General features: G+C 41.2%; 1 protein-coding gene across 1 annotated transcript in view; it reads right to left on the minus strand.

Annotated features, from left to right (window-relative positions):
- Positions 1 to 7,223: 7,223 nt before the first annotated feature.
- Positions 7,224 to 20,190, minus strand: part of EXT1 (exostosin glycosyltransferase 1) — a gene marked incomplete at its 5' end in the record, with an annotated part of 262,109 nt that continues 249,142 nt past the window's right edge. Inside the window, 4 exons of the mRNA XM_079141180.1 lie at positions 7,224 to 7,744; positions 11,179 to 11,350; positions 13,238 to 13,398; positions 18,742 to 18,831. Of these exons, the coding sequence (XP_078997306.1) occupies positions 7,559 to 7,744; positions 11,179 to 11,350; positions 13,238 to 13,398; positions 18,742 to 18,831 (609 nt within the window). The 3' untranslated portion in view covers positions 7,224 to 7,558. The remainder of the gene's footprint in view (positions 7,745 to 11,178; positions 11,351 to 13,237; positions 13,399 to 18,741; positions 18,832 to 20,190) is intronic.

Consider the following 20,190-nt stretch of genomic DNA (forward strand, 5'->3'; position numbering starts at 1 on the left):
ATGAACAAAGATTTCTCTTTAGGAATGTATACCACAGCACTGATCTCACTGATTAAATTTGGATCAGATATTTACCATGTAATTGTATGTGGTAAATACACCTAGATTTAAAATAAAATTTAAAACACCTAAGTTTCTAATGGTTAGGTGTTGGGTAAAAAAAATTATGAAATATATGGAATAGCCACATAATGGAGTACTTATACAATCATTAAAGTTTGATTAGACATGATTTAATGGCATGGGAATATGCTTACTATATAAGTTTTTTTTAAAATGTCATAAAATAATGTACATAAGGATCTTTGGGGAACAAATAGCCTCCAAGTCTCTCTGACCCAGTCTAATTTTTTTCTACTCTAAGATAGGATGATCTGAATCTGTCTGATTAAAGACACATTTCAGGTCTGTTTCACAAGCAGATTTGGCCAAGGAAACCAGGTTATAGTTGTTCATTTTGGAGTAGAATTCCAACTTGGAAATAACTTACATATTGGTGAGAGTAGATCTTCTTTATTTTAAGCCACCAGGAAAAAACAAAAAACAAAAAACAAAAAAACAAAAAACCATAAGGATTGGCACCCAAAACATTTTAGTCCTGAGTTACTCAAATACATTCTTATGAATAAGAATGAAAAACAGACCCATCTCTCCACAAAGTTTCAGCCAGAAATAAAAATTGCAACTTGGCGCAATTTCTGCTGATGGAGAAGCCCCATTCCGAATGTTATGATGATTCATGTTGTTAGGCATTAAAACATGATTCTAATTGAAAACAAGAGGTGTCCCTGTGACACTAGAAAGACCACATTTTTTTGGGTCAGTATTGAAATCTTAAACTTTAGGCCCAAGAATGTTTCCACTTAACAGGTTAAGGAGAGATTCTTAAGCCACTTTTGGTAAAACATTTGCTATTACTCACAGGCACATATAATATACTGCTTGTATCAGAGGCTAATATATTAACTCATTTAATCCTCATGAAAACTCCATGTGGTGTAGACAAGTACTAACTTGAGGAAACTGAAGCACAGAGAGGTGAGGTAAGGTCATAAAACCACTGGGAGAAAGAGTCAAGATCGGAACTCAGGTGGTTGGCTCCCAGCTGTGCTTTTAACCAGCACATTTGGACAGTTCATCAGTGTGAGCTAAAAACTAATAAAAACCTCAAATCCAGTGAAGCAGGCGAGTCCCTTCACTCTGCCTTCCAAAGCAGATTTGCACTTCAACAACAGCCACATAGCCTCATTCTTCCTCCTAAAATTTTGAGTTCCTGTAAACCAGTAAGTCTGCACTAAGTCAGAGGAGCCCAACACAGAGTGATTCAGGTGTCTACAAATAGCTTCTAGTTTTCTCTTCTTGTGTGTGGACTTGGGGGAAACGCTCAGACCATCAAGCAGCACCATCTGTCATTTGTAAAGGAGGATTTCTCAAGGTATCTCTACAGTTTGTAGCTCTCATTGAAACATCTGTGAGGTAGGCTGAGACCAGATTTTTAAAAGTAACTTTCCCAACTAGCTTTCTCAGTCACTCTCCAACTTGGGCCTGATGCTATCATTAGTCACACTAGGGGGCCAGATCTTCCAAGTCTCTCCACCTTCAATCAGGAACCTGAAACTTCATGCATTTGTTTCTGAGCCTACCCTGATGATTTGCCTTTGATTTGCTTGTGCAACCTCATCCCGATTTCCTCTTCACACAGTGCTCACTAGAAAGAACTCACTCAGAAAATATGTATCGGTAACTATCCTTAAGTCCCCATTTTACAGATGGACAAACTGAAATACATAAAACTTGACTGATGCCATGAAACAAATCAACAGGTCCAAATGCAACTTGACATTTGCTCCCTTGCAAATATGCAAAGTTGGTGACGTGTCCTTTCTGGAAAAATGTCCACTGAAAGAGGGTGGATGGATCACAGAGATGGGAGGAGGGAGGAAGAAAAGAAAGGAGGAGAGAGGAGCATGAGAAGGAGGTTCATTTCTGTCATAAAACCTTACTGTAGTGGCCCTGAATCATGAGCTCCAACACACCTGGAACCATTTATAAATTCTTTTGAGAAATGCCAGTCCAATAAACACTTTGCCAGCCGGTAATTCATGAGCTCCAGGCAGTAGTTGGGACCAAGGGGGGTAATGGCCACAGCTGTCGGGCTCCAGATGCTCTGGGGCTGGGCCCTGCCACTTTGTCCCAGCGTCCGTGTGAAGGAACGCTGTGAACTGGGCACATCACCACTGTTCACACTGGCCTGCGGCCAGCAGCACCAGCTGCATCTGGCCGGGAAGATGGCTGTTGCTGGCGGCCCTGTGTTCCCCATGAGGCTGGGTGCTGGGCTGCAGCCAGGCTGTGAGAGATGGGCCTCCACCCAGCCCGCTCAGTCCAACTTCATCCGCCTGTCTCCCCCACCACCCCCACGGAAGCGCTGGGTTTCCCAGCACACTGCATCTTCCTGGGAATGGGCGTCGTTCTGTAGTCAAGAGAAAAGATGGAATGAAAACCACGCAGATGAAAAGTTATGTCATTTATTAATAATTTCTTTTTTTTTTTTCTTCTATAAATTGGACCGAAAAAGTCTTTGGTGACACTCTCTATAGAACAATCTATCTTGGATGGCAAAACCCAGACATAAAGTTACACAGGTCAGTGAAGTAAATCAAGAGCTATGGCTTTGTCATTGCTTGCACACTCCCACGCACACGTTAGGGCTTAATTGCATTAAATCATTAAGAGTCTATAACAAATGGGGAAAACACTTCAGAAAAGACCTGTGGTGATACTACAAAAAACATTGGTAACATATTAGAAAACTCTGTCCCAAATGTACATTGTATACAAAATAAGGTATACTTTTTTTTTTTTTTGCTTTACAATCTGCCACCTAAAATAATTCCAGTTTTCGATGTCTTTCTTTCTACCCCTCGACATACCCTATACATATTTTTCTCTCAAAATAAATATACAAGGTTCATTACATGGTAACTAGGCCGTTTGCATGGCCCAAATTTTAGTAAGAATTACAACCAAAAGGAAAGGAATGTATTTCTATAGGAGAACAGAAAACTATTGCAGAAATCAAATGACCTTTGAGGCCTAAAGGCAAATCATTACAAAAATAAGAGTGACTGAAAGGCTAGCTTGACTTGATTTTAAACAAGGGTGAGACTGCCACTCTGGGGGCTCTGCGTTCTCAGTGGTTGCCTGTCCCTCCTATTCACTGGGCCCCCAAAGGCCCAGTTCTGGGCATATCACTAGCCTCGTGATATGACTATTTGAAACTCTAGGCTAGTGAAAGCCACAGTCCCAGCTAAGTAAAAACCATGGAGACAGTCTTTGATTTTTGGAACAGGTGAAAAGGAGAGAGCTTCCAGGAGTTAACTTCATTATCAAAATTGTGCTATCCGGTTTTATATCCAGAGCTTCTGGACAGCATTACTCAATGGTGGGGGGTTTCTTAGGGTGCTTCATTTCCCTCCTTCTTTTAAATAGACTTGGAGTCAAGGAATAATATAATCTCTGCATACTAAGTTTTGAATACTGAGTGAGAAGTTTAGCACAGGCTGAAGTTCACGCATGTTCACTGAGAACTCAGAACAACTTTGTCCCCATCAAACATGCTTGAAAAAAGGAGTCCAGCTGTCAAAGGACTTCCTTGGTTAAATCTGGCCAAGAGTGACAAAAATATCTGAACGGTTTCTTGTCTCCAGTTGCTGTACACGGAAGCCAGGTAAATGAATTCAGCAACTGGAGTCCTGATGTATGGCTGAATGCTGGTCGTATAAACTATTAGAAGGCAGGTGCATTTTTGTTTCAGAGCTCATGACAATAAGTGGTCCTTTTAAAAAATTGAGCTCTCAGAGACCTGAAGGAACATAAGACACTTTGAGCCTGGAAACTTCATCTCCATATTTGCACATGTAATTTAGCCTTATCCAGCCAGAGTCCCGTTCAGATTCTAACCCAATAAAGTTTTCAGCCTTCTCTCCATCCTTTAAACAGGTTGAATTAATATTTTGTTAGTTCTTAAATCAAGTGCTCCTCCTCTTTTGCAGAAAACACTATTTAGGTCTGTTCACATCACTCATCTCACCCCTGATTAAATTAAAGTTCAGTAACCTTTATGAAAGGCCACCAGCAAAATATTCCTTCAAGTCACGAGGAATTTGAGAATCACCAAAATAAAGGCTAACATAGCCTACTATAATGAAAAACAAAAATCATTCCAAAAGGGAAATTGAAGGAAGCAACCGAAATTGATCCTTCTTTGAGCACCATTTGTAACAAGAAGAAATTAAACTGTAATGCACATAGGATTCCAGGTATGAAATTTTCCTTGCTTCTGAAGCATCATATCTGGAAGTGTGCTAATATGCCAGGAACACCCAACTAGTTACCTTTTGTGACATACTATAGTGATTATTGCATGGATTTTCTTCTACAGTCTCAACTTTGGGTCATTTTCAACAAAGGGTGATGCATTAAACATATACTGTATACATAAGCCAGATATTTGTAATCCTTTTCATATAAATAAATACATAGCCAGCTTTAAAAAGATTTTTTTTTAAGACCACATGTCCTAATGTGGAGCTGGAAAAGATGTGTGGAAATCACAAGTGGCCGAGTCCTCTCTGGAGTTCCTGTTTGTAATTCATTATGTGGTTGGCACTACTCTCTGCACTGGCGTCCTGCCAGCTCTGCTCATGTTGGTCACCTAGGGACCCCTGGTTATCATTAAAGTTGGCTAAGAGATAACTCCTGACATCCCACAGCAAGGGCTATGATTTGTCAACTTGTCGCAATGCAATATACAACTCTTTCCTGAGAATTCAAATCACATCTTCCTGTTGGGCCTTGCTGATTTGCTGAGCATTGTTCAATTCCCAGCTGTATATTCCAAATGAGAAAAGAACATGCTAGCTAGCATCCCCAAGAGATTTACCCAGAGAATGACAAAATGAAACCGTGGAGATTTAAAGTAGATGAAAAGCGTGTTAGATGCTGTTCTCATTTATAATCACCATCTTTTATCATATGGCACGGTTTTTTTTTGTGGAGACTATATGCCTTGTGAGCTTTATGACAGGTAAATTTGGCAAGGCAGGTCACTGAATGCACTCATGTGACTGACTGGTACAATTAGGGACACTGCTTTGTGAGCCAAGATGACCACATGACTTTCAACTTGGCTTGTGGTTGTTGAATAAAATATTGCTTTTTTTTTTTTTTTTTTTTTTGTGAAAGAGACAGACACAAGAATATTCCAGTTCTGGAAAAAAAATTTAAATACAAATTTGTGAAGGCTAGATGAATACGAATTAACTGCTAATCCTTTAACAGGTTAAGAACCAACCACAGTTTAGATGACAGGAAACCTATTGACCATATTATAGAAAAATACAAGTACCAAGGCCCAAGAGCTATTTTATAACAGTGCATGAGAGACATCACATCTACTTAAAGGACAATGTCACATGGTTGAAAATGGGCTAAGGAGGGTCAATCTGGAAGAGATTTTAGGGAGCTGTTCTGAGTCACAGGTGACAGAGAAAAGTCCCTCTTTTCTTGAACTTCCTTGCCTATATGCCACTCACAGCACAGCACCTAGACCTGTGGGCTCTGATTCTTGCTCTGCTGCGAGGCAGCCTGGAATCACCATCTCTGTGACCTCTGGAAACACCTGCTTTCACTCCTGTTCACAGTCCCCCCTCCAAGATATCCAAGATCCTCCTTCTCTCCCAGGTGTCTTCAAAGAAAGGATGAGTTAGCATCCAGCAGACGGGGTTTCCACTGACTTCAGCCAGCTACTTGATGTTATTGGAACATAGTTCTGTGATGAACTTTCCTTCTAAGACAAAACTGGAAATATACATATGGAATATATGACAGTTCTTTCTTTGCTGGGGAGTGGGGAACTAAAGTGCTTATTATTTATTCCGCATAATAGATGGTAGGGCCAAATAATCTTTCTAGTCCCTATTGTCTGTTGCCTCTTCCAAGTAAAAATAAGCATTTGATATCAGAAGTCTCCATTTTTATAATAGAGCTGAGATTTGTGGGATTTTTGTTTGTTGGTTTGTTCTTACAGTTTCACAATCATCATTAAGCTCAAGGCAGACTTTGCAGCAAGAGAAATGTTCTTTTTAACAAGAAGCACAATTGAACTCACAGATTTTTAAAAATTATAATGAAATAAAAGAGTATTAAGCCAGGAGCAGGGGTGCAAGCCTGCAATCCCAGCAACTTGGGAGGCTGAGGCAAGAGGATTGGAAATCTGAGGCCAGTCTCACCAACTAAGCGAGACCTGCCAAAAAAAAAAAAAAAAAAGAAAAAGAAAAAAAGGGCTGGGAATGCAGCTCAGTTGTAAAGTGCCCCTGGATTCAATCCCCAGTACCAAAAACAAAACAAAAAAAGAGTATTCACTTTTGTTTCTGATTATGTTGCTTGCCAGTTTCTTGCTCAAAATAATGTTTGAGCGAAAATGGTATTAGGGTCCTAATGGTGAGGCATACTCTGTTACTTTACAGCAATCCTCTTGTTCAATGGTGTGCATTTACACATTAGTACTTCTTTCTCAACAGAGAAGCTTCCAGAACTTGAGGTTTTCACAAGCATTGAAGAGCTTGTCTTATAAATAATCTGTACCCTCAGTACAGCCATTTTTCCTTGGCCTGTAAACCAAAGCCTTTACCAGCTCTAATCAGATACAGGTAAACAGCTGACTCTGTCATCAGGTCCACACCCCTGGAAGGCATTGTGGGTTGACATTTCCATCTTATTAACATGCTGGTGGGTTGCGTGGATGGTTCCTTGTGCAAACTGAACATTTCTTAATTATACTAGTAGAGTTTTCTTGGTACTAACTCCCCCCACCCCCCGCCCAATGAAAAAAGATTATCATACTTATATATCTCAAACATAACGGTTTCAGTTAGAATTGCCTACCTGAAAGTCATAATACTTGCTCTCATGCAGCGACATTTTAGAGATAAAAGTTCAAATGGATTTGAAAATTCAAATTGGAAAACAATTTGTACTGGCAAAGTTAAATAATGAACTTGTCTTAACTTATGCTTAGTTACTTCTTGACACTGGGTGGAGTGACTTATTGTGTTTCCCGTGAAGTCTGAGCTTTTGCAACTGCAGGAAGCCCTGCGTAACCAACCGCATCCATGTCTGTGGGAAGCGGAGCAGCAGCTTTGAAATATTCACAACCAACACAATTTTGATTAAAGAAAGAACTCTGGTTTTTAATAGTTTTGATCATTAAAAAAGTTTAAACCTGCATAGCAATCATTTCAAAAATAATTATTTAATGTTCCATAATTAAACTGTACACAACCTAGTCTTGGGACATAGAAGCCAGTGAGGTGAGTTTGGTGCAGTCCCAGGAGCCAGGAGTCAGGTTCTCATTGGCCTTTTTTTGTCATTCTGTTCGTCTAGGTTTATTTGGATACTTGGCACAATCTGGCTCCGCGGATGAGCGGATCTGCACTGGGAAGGGAGAGCAGCTTGACCCGGCCCTGCTCGCTTCCCCTCCCCCACGCGGCCACATTCCTCAAAGTCGTTCAATGTCTCGGTATTTCTTCCTCAGGATGGAGACCTGGTCTTTAAAGAGCACGGGGTCAAGCCTCATCTGAGAGTGGATCAGCGGCATGTAGCCAAACCAGCTGGCAAACGTATTCATGCAGCTCTGGCGCTGGGCAAAGTGGTCAGGGTCAGCCCAACGGGAAGCCCGAGAAGTCTAGGGAGAAGGAGAGAGAGGACAATGAGAGACGTGCCAGGTGAGAGGGGGGCACTGCAGGATGGCCAGCCAGGTGAGCTGGCGAGCCGCAGAGCCTGGGACTGACCCAGCCTCACCCCGCACTTTGCAGGTGGAGAAGCAAGGTGCGCGGGCCTGGTTCCAGCCTCACCAGGTTTCTCCAAGGCACGCAAGTTCATCTAGGTGCAAACACTATTTCGCCAAGCTTTCTGAGTTGATCCACCCTCTAATGAGTGAAAGAAGATGCTTACCAAGTGAAACTCAACTACCATGGTCACTAAACACACTTCTTTTTGCACCTTGGACCAACGACTATGACTAACAATGCTTTCTTGTTTCAAAAACAGTTTTTTAAGTCCCTCTTGTTTATTTGGTTGATTTGAAGATACCAATAATCAACAGTGAAATCTGCTTTCTACCTGTTCCATTTTGTCTTTTACTATCTTTCTACCTTTATAAAGATCCACGGAATTCTTCTTTTAAGTCACATGTACAGCTGAAGAAGAAACAAAACCTTACACTTGATGTAGGGCTAGTATCATGTGGCAGCTAAAAATCTGAACTCCCTTCTATGGACTTTTCTACTGAGATGGCTACACAAAGCACAAGGAGTTTGTCTATAAGGCTGTTCTACACTAAAATCCCCAAACTCTGCTCTTCTCTTAACCCAAGAATGGTTGCATTTTCTATTCCACTAAAGTGTAAAGAGTCAGTACTCACCTACAATAGAAAAAAGGTTTATTCTAGGCAAGTAAAAAAAGACCATTAAAATCTTTTTAGCTCTCTACCTTGCCCCTAAGGTTGATTAAATATTTTTAGATCTTGTAAATGATTGACATTGATTTAAAAGCAAGCTTTAAATGACTTGAGTGCTGAATTTAAATAGGGCAACTAAGCATATTGTCTTTAAAGTCAAGTTTTTATGAAAACAAGAAAAAGATGGGCTGCCCTATTGTAGGAAAAAAAACCCATTTAGGTAAATAAGCTACTCTTTAATGTGTGTGTGTGTGTGTGTGTGTGTGTGTGTGTGTGTTCCCATACATTATCACAAATACACTTTTGTGGAAAAGTACATTTTAGTGTGAAAATCATTCAGAGTCGCTTTAAAACCATGAGTGCCGACATGCTTGAAAATAACATCAAAAATAAATACAAATGTCAAGTTATCTCTGAGCAGCAGAAAAACAAAACACTAACTATAAAGTGTTTTCATGTAGTTCATGAGCTTGCAATAGCATCAGGTAATGACACCTCCATTTTATCAATAAGGAGGCAGGCTCAGGGACACTATGGTCATTTGCTTGCTCCTTTCCTTGATACTAGGAGAATTCAACAAGGTAAATGAAGGAGAGGTCATGCATGAAGCCGACTGTGGGTTCCTATGGGAAGGACCAGTCAGTCCCATGGGTGTCTTGCTTTGTTCCTAAATCCATGTGGGTTTATGGGCCATTTGGGATGGGCTCTTTCCCATAGGGCCTGACACCCACACCAGAGCAGAAGAGCTCACATGTGCAAATGGAAATACCCAAAGAGTATCAGCTCATTCTTATTCTCATTAACAAACAAACAAACAAACAAAAAATGCAGTTGAATCATGTTAGTTATCTTTTTTGCCACTAGATTTGAATATTTATTCTGGGTCAACAGACGTATTAGAAAAGACGTCTTTCCTTTGTAATAAAAGCTTAATCTCAGAGCATGAGATCCACTTGCTTTACCAGTCACACAAAATTAAAACAAACCAATGGGTATGGAAGGGAGAAGGGGGCAAATGCAGCACCTGGGTACATACAGGTAGATCTAAGGTTCCATTTAGCTTTGTCCCCATGAGATTTGAAAAATTACTAGAAACGTTGCTTTGATTGAATTAGGCAAATCTATGAGAGGGCACAAAATGAACCCCTAAGAAAAAACATTCTTGCAATTCCTGTTGCCTGTTCTTTCAGTAACTGGAGGGTAGTAGAATTTTCCACTGGAACCCTTTGCTAAGGACAGCTCTTTTGTTATAACCAGGACCTGGAACAGTGCCTGATAACCTGTATGTGCTCAGGAAATGCTAGATGACTAAATTTTATGAACTTAAAATTCTGTAAATTGTTTGCTCTCATTAAATTAAGTAAATGGAAAAAAAAAAAAAAAAAAAAAACTCAAAAAGCAAAAAAACACATCAATTTGGTTGACCCTTGGCAAAAACCTATGTTTTTACATATAGATCAATACCTGTTAGAACATGGCCCAGGAAAACAAACCAAACTGATATGCTCATTTTAAAGACTGCTTCTCCAGGTTGACTCCAGTCCTGCTGGCTGCTCTGTGATCTAGCTCAGGTAGCACTAATGGCCTTAACTTAAGGTGTTTGATTCTTACATAAAATACTGACTCTGCCCAAGAAGAATAAAAATAGAACAACTTCAGCATCTTCAGATGGTTCAATATCAGGAGTCTAAGGTATAGGAAAACAATCAGTGGAATGAACAGAGTCCAGTAAAATTTCCTTTACTTTTATCAAAAAACAAACAACAACAAAACAAATCTTCCCATTCTATGAGAAAGATTTCACCAATTTCATTTTAATGAGCCAAGTGAATTTCAGAGAGCATCTGATGTGCCCACAGCTTGTGAAAGCTGGTTCTAGAACTGAAAATCAAATACTGGGACCCTTGGCACTTTACTTTGATGCGCACTCAACTCATGAGCAAACACCAGTGGTCGGTGTTGAAGACAATATTGTTTGCTTGTCATTAAATAAGGCACCTATGAGAAACTTTAAATACGTTCTCATAGGTCTTTAACTCCATGGACCAAATGCCTATGTGTCTGCCTCCTTTTCCATGTAGAAGCCTAATCCTCAATGTGATGGTACTGCAAATAGGAACTCTGGGAAGGGATTAGGTCATGAGGGCAGAGTGTTTAAAAACGGGATTAGAGACCTTATAAAAGGGACCCGAGAGAGCTCTCTTCCCCTTCTTTCTAGCATGTGAGGACCCCGCAAACAGACAGTCATTGAAGAATCAGGAAGCAGGCGCCCACCAGATGCCGAATCTGCTGTACCTTGATTGTGTACTCTCCAGCTTACAGAAGGGCAAGAAGTGAATGTTTGTTGTTTAAGCCACCTTGTCAGGTTTATCTGTGTGAGAGCAGCCTGAAGGGACTAAGACAAACTCTAAGGATGTTTCTCTCTCAGGTCCCCATACATTAGATGAGAGCTTTACCTTCTTGAAAAGAAGATACTCTTGATTGTGTCCTCCTAAGCAGTCATGTGCCAGTCACTCATTCCTTAGAGCTTTCCAACATGGGATATTTCTGATATCTCCTCAACATGCTCCTACAGAGTTCCTAGAGAAACACTAGCCCACCTTACCTTGGGCTGAACCACCAGTGAGTTAAGCAAGGGAAGAAAGTTTGCTTACCCTTACCTGTCCCATCATTGTCTCCTTATACTGCTTCTTCTGAGTCACTTTGATTGGAGGCAATTTTGTCACAGCAGACACCAGGAAATTCATGAGAATGTCCTCACAATTGGCCAGTTGGTCCACCATGTTCTTCAAGCTGGCTGGCAGGTAATGGGAGTACAGGTAGTGATAATATCTGTAAAAACCAAAGACAGGTTTCCCAGGGCCATCATTACATAATGACAGGTGGACTTGATGCATGTAACCATTCCTTGAGTCCCTAAACATGTCACTGGATGGTGATGATGATGATCATTATCCCTTACCTGCTATATGCCAGATAATACTCTAAAGCATTTTCTAAATGCCTCCTCTAATCCTTAGATGGAATCTATGAGGAGGGTGGTATTATTGTTCCCATTCTATAGATGAGAAAATAAGGCACAGAGATACACATAGCTGCAGATAGTGCTTGCCCAGGTAACTTTAATACCAGTCTGGTCAGTTAGAAAAAAACTGAATACTTAGATGGCAAGAGAAATTACTTACAAGTGAGACAAATCAGAGGAAAGAATCAGCTTTATCTGTGTGACAATGGAGGAAGAAAAGGAACAATGAACTTTTTTTTGGTGGTTCTGGGGATTGAACCCAGGGCCTTAGACATGCGAGGAAAGCACTCTACCAACTGAGCTATAATGAACTTTTGAGAGGTGAGATCAAGGTTCATGTTAAATGTTCACACATTGGGCATTTTCAACCCTATCCCCAAGATGGCAAGATTCTCTATTCTTTACTTTAAAAAGATTAAGTATGATCGGTGTGCTCCCCTTGGTAAGAGGACTCCACCAGTGAGCCAGTGGGAAATGCTACCCATATATACTCCCTAGTCTGCCTACCTTACTCCAGATGGCTGGCTTTAAAGACTACATATATGCAAACGAGTACACAATTTAAATCTCCATCCATGGCTTTTTTCAACATATCCTTTTGGGTATATTTACATGCCCAAGATTGAACTTCTATATTTTCCACAATTCTCATTCCATCTGTAGCTTTCCCCATCTCCTTTGATGACTGCTCTGTCCTTCCTATCCTTAGATAAAAACAACAGCAATGACAACAAAACAAACAAACAAAAAAACCACCACAACAAAAAATCCCCAAACCACAGGTGTCATTAAATTCTACACCCAATCTGTTAAGACATCATGCTAAAGCATCTTCAAAATATGCCCACAGTCTGGTCATTACTTATTATCTCCATCGTTTGCTTCCTGGTTCAGGCAGCATCATCTCTAGAAAATGTCAATCACCTCCTTACAGGTTTTCTTCCTTTACCTGGCCCTGCTGTAGCCTATTCTCAACACAGCATTCAGAGAGGATGCCTGAAACACAGACCTGATATCTGTTATGTTTAAATCCCTGCACTGGCTCCCCAGGTTACTTAGAGGAAAAGTCAAGGCCTCTTGCATATGGATTCTCAGAACTCCCTGACCTGTTTTAACACACTGCACTCTAGTTACACTGTTCTTCTAGACATTCTGTCCACATTCCGCCTCTAGGTGTTTATTCTAGCTGCACTCCATGCCAGAATGCTCTTGACCAACTTCCTACTCTCTGCTCACATCTCACCTGCTCAGTGAGCAATGCCCTGGCTCCCCTCCAACCTGCCCCATCTCTACCACTCCTGACCCTTTACTCTTGATACATCAACCTGACATCCTATTGTGTCTTCCTTGCATTGGCAGAATTTTTTTTCTCCCCGTTTTACTTAATGGTGAACCCTAACATCTACACCAATGACTGGGGCTGCTCAACTAAGACATGCTTTTCTCAACACTGAGTTACCCAACATACCCCGGAGTGTAGCTTCCACATTTCAGCTTAACTGAACATGCTACTCTCCCACAACTTCAGGAAATGCAAAAAGTTTCATTGGTTTAAAAAACACATTTGCCACAATGACAAAACTTCCAAGGGATACAAACTAATGTTCATTAAAGTTAAGATTTGGCCCAAGTCCCTGTTTGTGCAGTTGCCAGAAACTATTATGAGAGATGAGAGAGATGGCTAAACTCCTCACTTGTGGTAAATAGCAGCTCCTGTCAACACCATGGAGTAGTCGTTCGTCCACTTGGATGTGTACCCCCACCGCTCCTTAGAGTTATCCCAGAAATGGCTGCGTGCAGGGTACCCCACAATCCTCTCTGGGAAGCTCTGCCACACTGTGAAGGCAAAATCCACCTGCAGGCAGAACACAAGCCAAATAAGCAATCAACAGTGTTAACAAATGTCAACAAAACATTACCTTCCCCCTGCTAATTCATGATGCAAAAGCCCGGGACTGTTTCGAAACATTAATTCCATGTATTCATCAGCAAATTAAACTGACTGCTTGACATTTCGCCCCATAATTATGCACATTTTAATGTTTTCTGTTAAAGATATTTCAGATTAGTGTGGAAATGAAAGAAAAAAAAAAGTTTGCTGATATGTCTTTTGGAAATATGCTCTGTTCAAGCAAAAAAAAAAAAAATAAAAGCAGTTATTCCCTCTGTGCCCCCAAAAGGTACATGTGACTATTGATTCACAAGAGGCAGAGACACATCTGTTTTTTAAATGAGAGCAGGCTTCCTGTGTGCATCCAGAGTGAATATATAGCATACATCTTTACCAGCAGATATCAAAGCCAAAGTAACTGAAATTAAAGCATCTTAAGAGTAAGAAAAAAGGTGTTTTTTTAAAAAGCACAAGTCTTAACACAAAGACAGAGTAGATCACCCTAAAGAAAGAAGAATTCAGGCTTCTCAGGTTCGAAGATGCAGTGTGAGGAAACTCAAGAAAAGTACCCACCGTGAAGTCACTAAGAGTAAGTAGGAAGGGAAGCCACAAGATGGTTTAAAGAAAAGGTAGCTGAAGGCTTTCCCAGATTTGTGAGAATCCAAAACAGGTTCTTCTGAACCTGCTATCAACTAGCCCTGGGAGTTAGCAAATAAATGATCTGTTTTCAAGTGCATAAGCTCCCTTCCGACTTTCTATGATCATTTGGTGAATCAAAAATAAAGACAAGCAAGATAAAATATAATCGATCATATAATGCTCATAATGGTGTAGTGCTTATAATGTGATAATGCTTATACATTTTCACTCAGTTCATCCTCACCCTGTGAGGTATGTGCTCTTATAATCTTTAATTTCCAGAAAGGAAAACTCATATATATGAAGGTTAAGTGATTTACCTGAGCTAGTAAGCTTTGGCTAAGAGTCCAACCCAGGCAATCTGGTTTCAAATTCAGTGTGTACTGTATTCTAACCTCTCTTTAGCTTTCTTGCTATAGCGTTGGAATCAATTTATGTCTTATAAGGCTAACAATTTACAACTTTTGCCCTATTCCTTCTTGATAAGCAATGCAAATGGAAATTTAATTGATTCTGCAAATAATTCAAGTCCCAGGACTGTCATGGTAGCTGAGGGATTGAGCGATATTGCCAAGTCCTGCCATCAAGGAAGTTCAAAAGAAGAGCAAGTGACCATTCACCAGAGGCAAAAGGTGAAAACAACCCAAATTCCATCCACTGCAGAGTGTGACCATGAAATAGACCCATCAAGCAAGTGCTGATATGTGCTTTAGCATGGAGACTCAGAATCATTATACTATGAAGCTAGACAAAACCCACCACGTATCACAAGATTCCATGCACAGAAAATGTCCAGAATAGGCAAATCCCCAGAGACCGAAGACAGAACAGGGGTTGCCAAAGGCAGGGAATAATTGCTTGATGGGTACAGGGTTTCCATTGTGGGTAATAAAAATGTTTTCAAAGATGGAGGTTATCATGACTGCCCAACATTGTGAATGAATGAAATTGTACTCAATTATATACTAGGTTAATTTTACATTTTTTAAAAATGTAAAATAAATAAATCAATAAAATAAAAAGATGGAGCAAATAGGCCTTGATCAACATTTCCCAAGCTTTTTTTTGGCCACGTTCTTGTATCACATATTCAATTAATTAGGAAATATTTTTCTTCAAGTTGACTTTTTTTTTATTATTATTATACTTAGGTAAAAATACCAGTAAAATTCTGGGATTGATTATTAGATATGTTATTTTCTAACAAACATTAAATTAAAAACAATTGTTTAAATAAAATATACTTGTAATCAATCATGAAAAAATTATTTTCTATTTTATGTACACAAACCGTCTTTTTTGAAACACAGGCCTGGGTGATTTTTAAAGATCCTTTTATCTCCAAATTCTTAAGGCTTCCAAGTCATTCTTTTTGTAAACAGCCATAAATTCTGTGTGAAACTCTAGTTTGGTGTCTGTGATGGTTGATTTTATGCACTACCTTGACTGCACCAAGAAGAACCTGGAGAAAAGATCACTTCTGGGCATTTCTGCAAGATTCACATTCCAATCAATGGACTCCATGAAGTAGATTATGCTCCCAACCTGCCTGGGCAGCATTCAATGGGCAGGAGGTGGGGGAACGACACAATACAAAGCTGGAGGAATGAGGAATTCACTTTTTTTCCTTCCTGCCTGCCTGTTTCTGCTTAGACATCACCTCCAACTACCCTTGCTCTGGGACTTAATCACTGGCTGCTGTGATTCTCCTATATCCCCAGTTTACAGATGGCAGATTGTGGACATTTCATCCTCCATAATCCTTCAGGCAACTCCTCATAATAAATCTCCACTGGCTCTGTTTCTGTGGAAAACTCTAATACACTCCCTATCTCAAGATAAAAAGATTTAATATGACTTGTTCCCCAGAAACATACTTTGGGGGGAGTTGGGGAGGAGGGTGGTATAACATACATTAAGAAAACTTGGTGGGGAATGGAACATCTCAAAGTAAAAACACAGCAGGGAGTGGACAGCATTTGCCAGGAGACTGAATTAGGTCATGATAACCTATACATGGTCACTGGCGTCCAATACTAATGGCGCCAACTGATGGGCCAGGATATTCAGCTGCCTGTTGTCAAAGAATCCGCCTGGCTGTCAGTACTCTTTGGGGTTTTCCATTATTCTTTGAAAAGGAAACACATGCACGGGCAGCTACTATAGAACCCAATGGGGTGTTTTCATCACATGAATTTCTTACTCTCTCAAAGCTGTTTCAAGTCATTTCAAAGGAACTCAAAAGTAAATTCAGATAAAACTATGATTCTTGTGATAGCACTGCTTTCATGGAGATCATTAACACATCAAAGAAGGCAGAGGTCAGCTTAAGGCCTGTTCTCTTAAAAATCAACATCTGTTTTCTTTTGAGGATTTGCAGCAACCCAGATAAATGTAAATAACTATAAACCAACTATATCTAATACCCTTTATAAGACGCTGTTTAAAACTCTATCGTTAATGCTACAGAGAGACATTTACACAGGCTAAGAACCCTTAGAGAGGAAATAAACTGAATCAACATCTATTCACCTAAAAAAAGAGAAAGGAGAAATCCTTGCCCACGACCATTTTAGGCAACATAACCACTTCACTGATGAGCGGCCAAAAGCAAACCAGACTGCCAGCCTCTTAAATTTACATATCATTTTCAACCCACGTTGACTTCTAATTACTTCACATACAACACATGTTCCTCCCAGCATGCACTGAGTGGTTGGAATTGCTATTCTTTGAAAGGAAATTCACCAGCACAAAGATGCATCACAACAGCTCAAAGTTATTTCTCCATGGGACATGGAAAACCAAACCCTAGGGTGAGACTAATTGCCTAGTGCCCAGGGGAAGAGATGAGAGGAGTCCAAATTCCAGGTCACAGGAGGATGACTCAGGTAGTAGTCTCAACTATTGTTCCTCCATGACAATGTGCTGTTTTCCTTGTTCGCCCTCTGAGATGTACTGCCCACTCTTCCTGCTCCGCTCTAGGCCTTGGGATGATGGGTCCCCAGGGATGGTACCACTTGGTCCTCCTTGCTGGCTGGTGTCTGCTTAGGTCAGGTCAATGGGAAACACCAGCAAGAAAATGGAGATGGGACCAGAAAGAAGTCAGGTGTCTCCTCCCTTTGGCACCAAAGTTCTGGCAGCAGCCATGTCTCTTCCATGAACAGAAACCTTGCAGGGAGGCTTTTCCTTTCTAGTTCTGTCTTTCAGGCACTATCCTTTTCCTTCAGGCCTAGGGGTAGGAACTGCTTCCCGATCTTGCAGGAACCTCCCCACCCACCCCTCCCTGAGTGATCCCAAATCCTTCAACTTGAATCATCTGATTTAAATTCTGCTTACTGCCAGGACTTTGATAGATACAGGCAGGAACTGTGTAACCAAAGTACCTGGCATCGAGACCAGAACAAAGAAATCTCCCAATAAATACTTGTTGAATGAATGTGCTCCTGGGATGCCAGCTTCCCTTGCAGGAAGCAGCAGAAAAATGCAGGCTGGCGTGTCCCCTAGCTTGTATTTCATAGCTCTCTTTCCCTTTGAATTTTAAGCATCTCTTCTCCTGACAACCCTTGCTCCTGCCACTCCACACAGGCACAATCGGCCATGTGTTCCCCCTTTAATCCGCACAGCGCTCATTCCCTCAGCCATTCATTCAACAAGTATTTATAGAGCTTTGACTACATAGAAAGCATTTGAACAAGGTGAGGTCCAGGACATTGTGTCCTGGGGTTATTTAGGTTGCCCTTGTACATAACGTCTGTTCAACTCCATCTCATGGAAATTGGAAGCGGCCCTGGAATTTCAAGAAAAGAGACACTGAGTTGGGCAGCCTAGGTCAACACCAAGGCCCATGGTCCCAGCCAGAGTGGGGTCCAGGAGAGTGTGTGCTGGTCAGTGACTAGAAAGGAAAATGCAAATGAGTAAGAGAGGAAGAAGAAAGGGAGGGGGGAAGATAAACAGTTAAGTCTTCATGCAGTTTCAACAGCTACCATAAATGGGAAGTTTCTGATATACTACATTTTTATACAGTTGTCTTTGATCTCAACTATGGCTTAAAGTAAGGCATCAGAGATCAATACTCATTCGAGTTGTAAAAAATTGGTTTTCCATCACATCTGTCTTCTACTCCACATGCATTTTTTTTTTTTTTTTGCGGGACTGGGGGCAATCTTACTTTTGGTCAAGTATCTGAATGCCTAAATTAGCAGGGGTCTCCATCTCAGCCTTAAAGTGGAAAAAAAAAAAAGTGAGCATTTTAGGTTGAGACAGGAAAACTGCCTTTGGAACCCAGAACGGCAATCTCTAACAGGCACTGCACAGGGATTGGGATAAGGTTGGCTGCCTCACTCTGAACTGCGCAGTCTCAAGATAATGTATAAGAGAACCCCCTCCTATTGGGAGTACTCGCCTGCCCCCAACTGTGCTGTTTTAAGAACAAAAAGGAAGGACAGGCTGGAGGGGAGAGGTGAAGCACAGTCATGCAAATGAGGAGCCAATTAGCAGAGAAAACAAAAGAAGAAATGCCCTCATCCCGGTGCCAGGTGGGACAAGGTGCTGGGTTAATTAAAACCAAGTTGGCTGGAAGTTTTGAAAAATGTTTTCAACTTCCACCACAGCAAAGGCAAGAGAAAGGCTGGCACTTGGGACGTGGGGCACTGGCCTGGATCTTACCTCAGTCGTGGAAAGCACAGTGTCCTCGTCAAGGCTGAGCACAGCATCTGTGATGATGTTGTCATAGGGCAGAAACCGGCTGCTCATCACCTGCAGAGTAGGTAGAATGCAGGCAGAGGGGAGGGGAGGAGGGAAAAAGAGAGGTAACATCAGAGCCCTGTGTTCAGGAAAATCCCCTCTTCCTCACTTCTGTAAAGATGCCCCACTACCTGGTCACCCCTCAACCGGAACACACTTCTGCTCCCTTTTGTTCAACAACTACTGGGCACCTTCAGTGTACCAGGCACCTCCCTGGTCAAAAGGAGGACAAAGATAAATAAGATATGTGCCTTGTCTTTGAGGAACTCATAGTCTGTAGAGAGCAAGAATCATTTGACTAGTTTTAGCTCAAATTGAAAAACGCTAGGAGACCAGAGGACAGAGCAGCCAGCTGCCTGGAAGAGCAGATGCAGGCAGGACCTTGAGGGACAGGAAATCACCAGGTGCAGAGGGCAATGGGCGGTACAGATAGGAGGCTGTGCAAATGCAAAGGGACCAGTGTCCAGAGGGCAGGAAGGAGTGAAGGAGAGGCATGGGACACGTACCCCCAGGGCACCAGGCCAGATCACAGGTCTGCAAATATTTACAAATTCAACTATATGTTTATTATAGCACAGAGTATAAAGACTATATGGACATTTTGATTGTAGCTATACCAATCTAAGGTAGTAATAAAAGTAATTTACAAATCATTTCATTAAAATAAAAAGTTGACTTAAAAATTTTTAGTAAGTAATAGCACATGTAGTTTACAGGTTTAGGAATATGGTGCAAACAGTATATGAATAAATTCTGGGGAATTGCCGAGTAAGGCATGGTGAGATCTGTGTGTGTGTGTGTGTGTGTGTGTGTGTGTGTGTGTGTTGTTGGGGCTTTGAGAATGTGGGGATCAGCTGGAACATGGAGGCTGGAGAGGCCACTGTGTGACAGTCACAGCTCACCTTTGTGTGGAATACACCACCCAAGAACTAGTATTTTTTGAATATTATGTATGTGTCAGGAAATAATCTGAGTCCTTTATAAACATTATCTGATTTCATCTTTATTACAACCCACTTTATAGGGGAGGAAACTGGGGAGCAAGAAGGTGAAGTGTTTTGCCCAAGATGCACCCGGGTTTTGCCCTGGGAGCTGTGGCTATGAGCATTTCAGCCTCTGTGCTATAACTGTGTCGGGTCTGGAAAGAACATCCAAGTGAGCGTTGGAACAGATGCGGTGCCTGCACCTTCACTACTGCCCTCTGGAAGTTATGGTAATGGCTGTGTTGGCCCCTGCGAATTCACACTTGCCATCCACTGTGAAGCACAAAGCCCAGAGACTGAAGTAACTCAACACTGGAGACCAAGGGACAGGGGAACAGGAGACACCTAAGTGGCTGCCAAGTCACACTCTCCACAAATTGGAACTCCC

Source organism: Sciurus vulgaris (assembly GCF_902686455.1).
Source record: "Sciurus vulgaris genome assembly, chromosome: 1".
Taxonomy (NCBI): domain Eukaryota; kingdom Metazoa; phylum Chordata; class Mammalia; order Rodentia; family Sciuridae; genus Sciurus; species Sciurus vulgaris.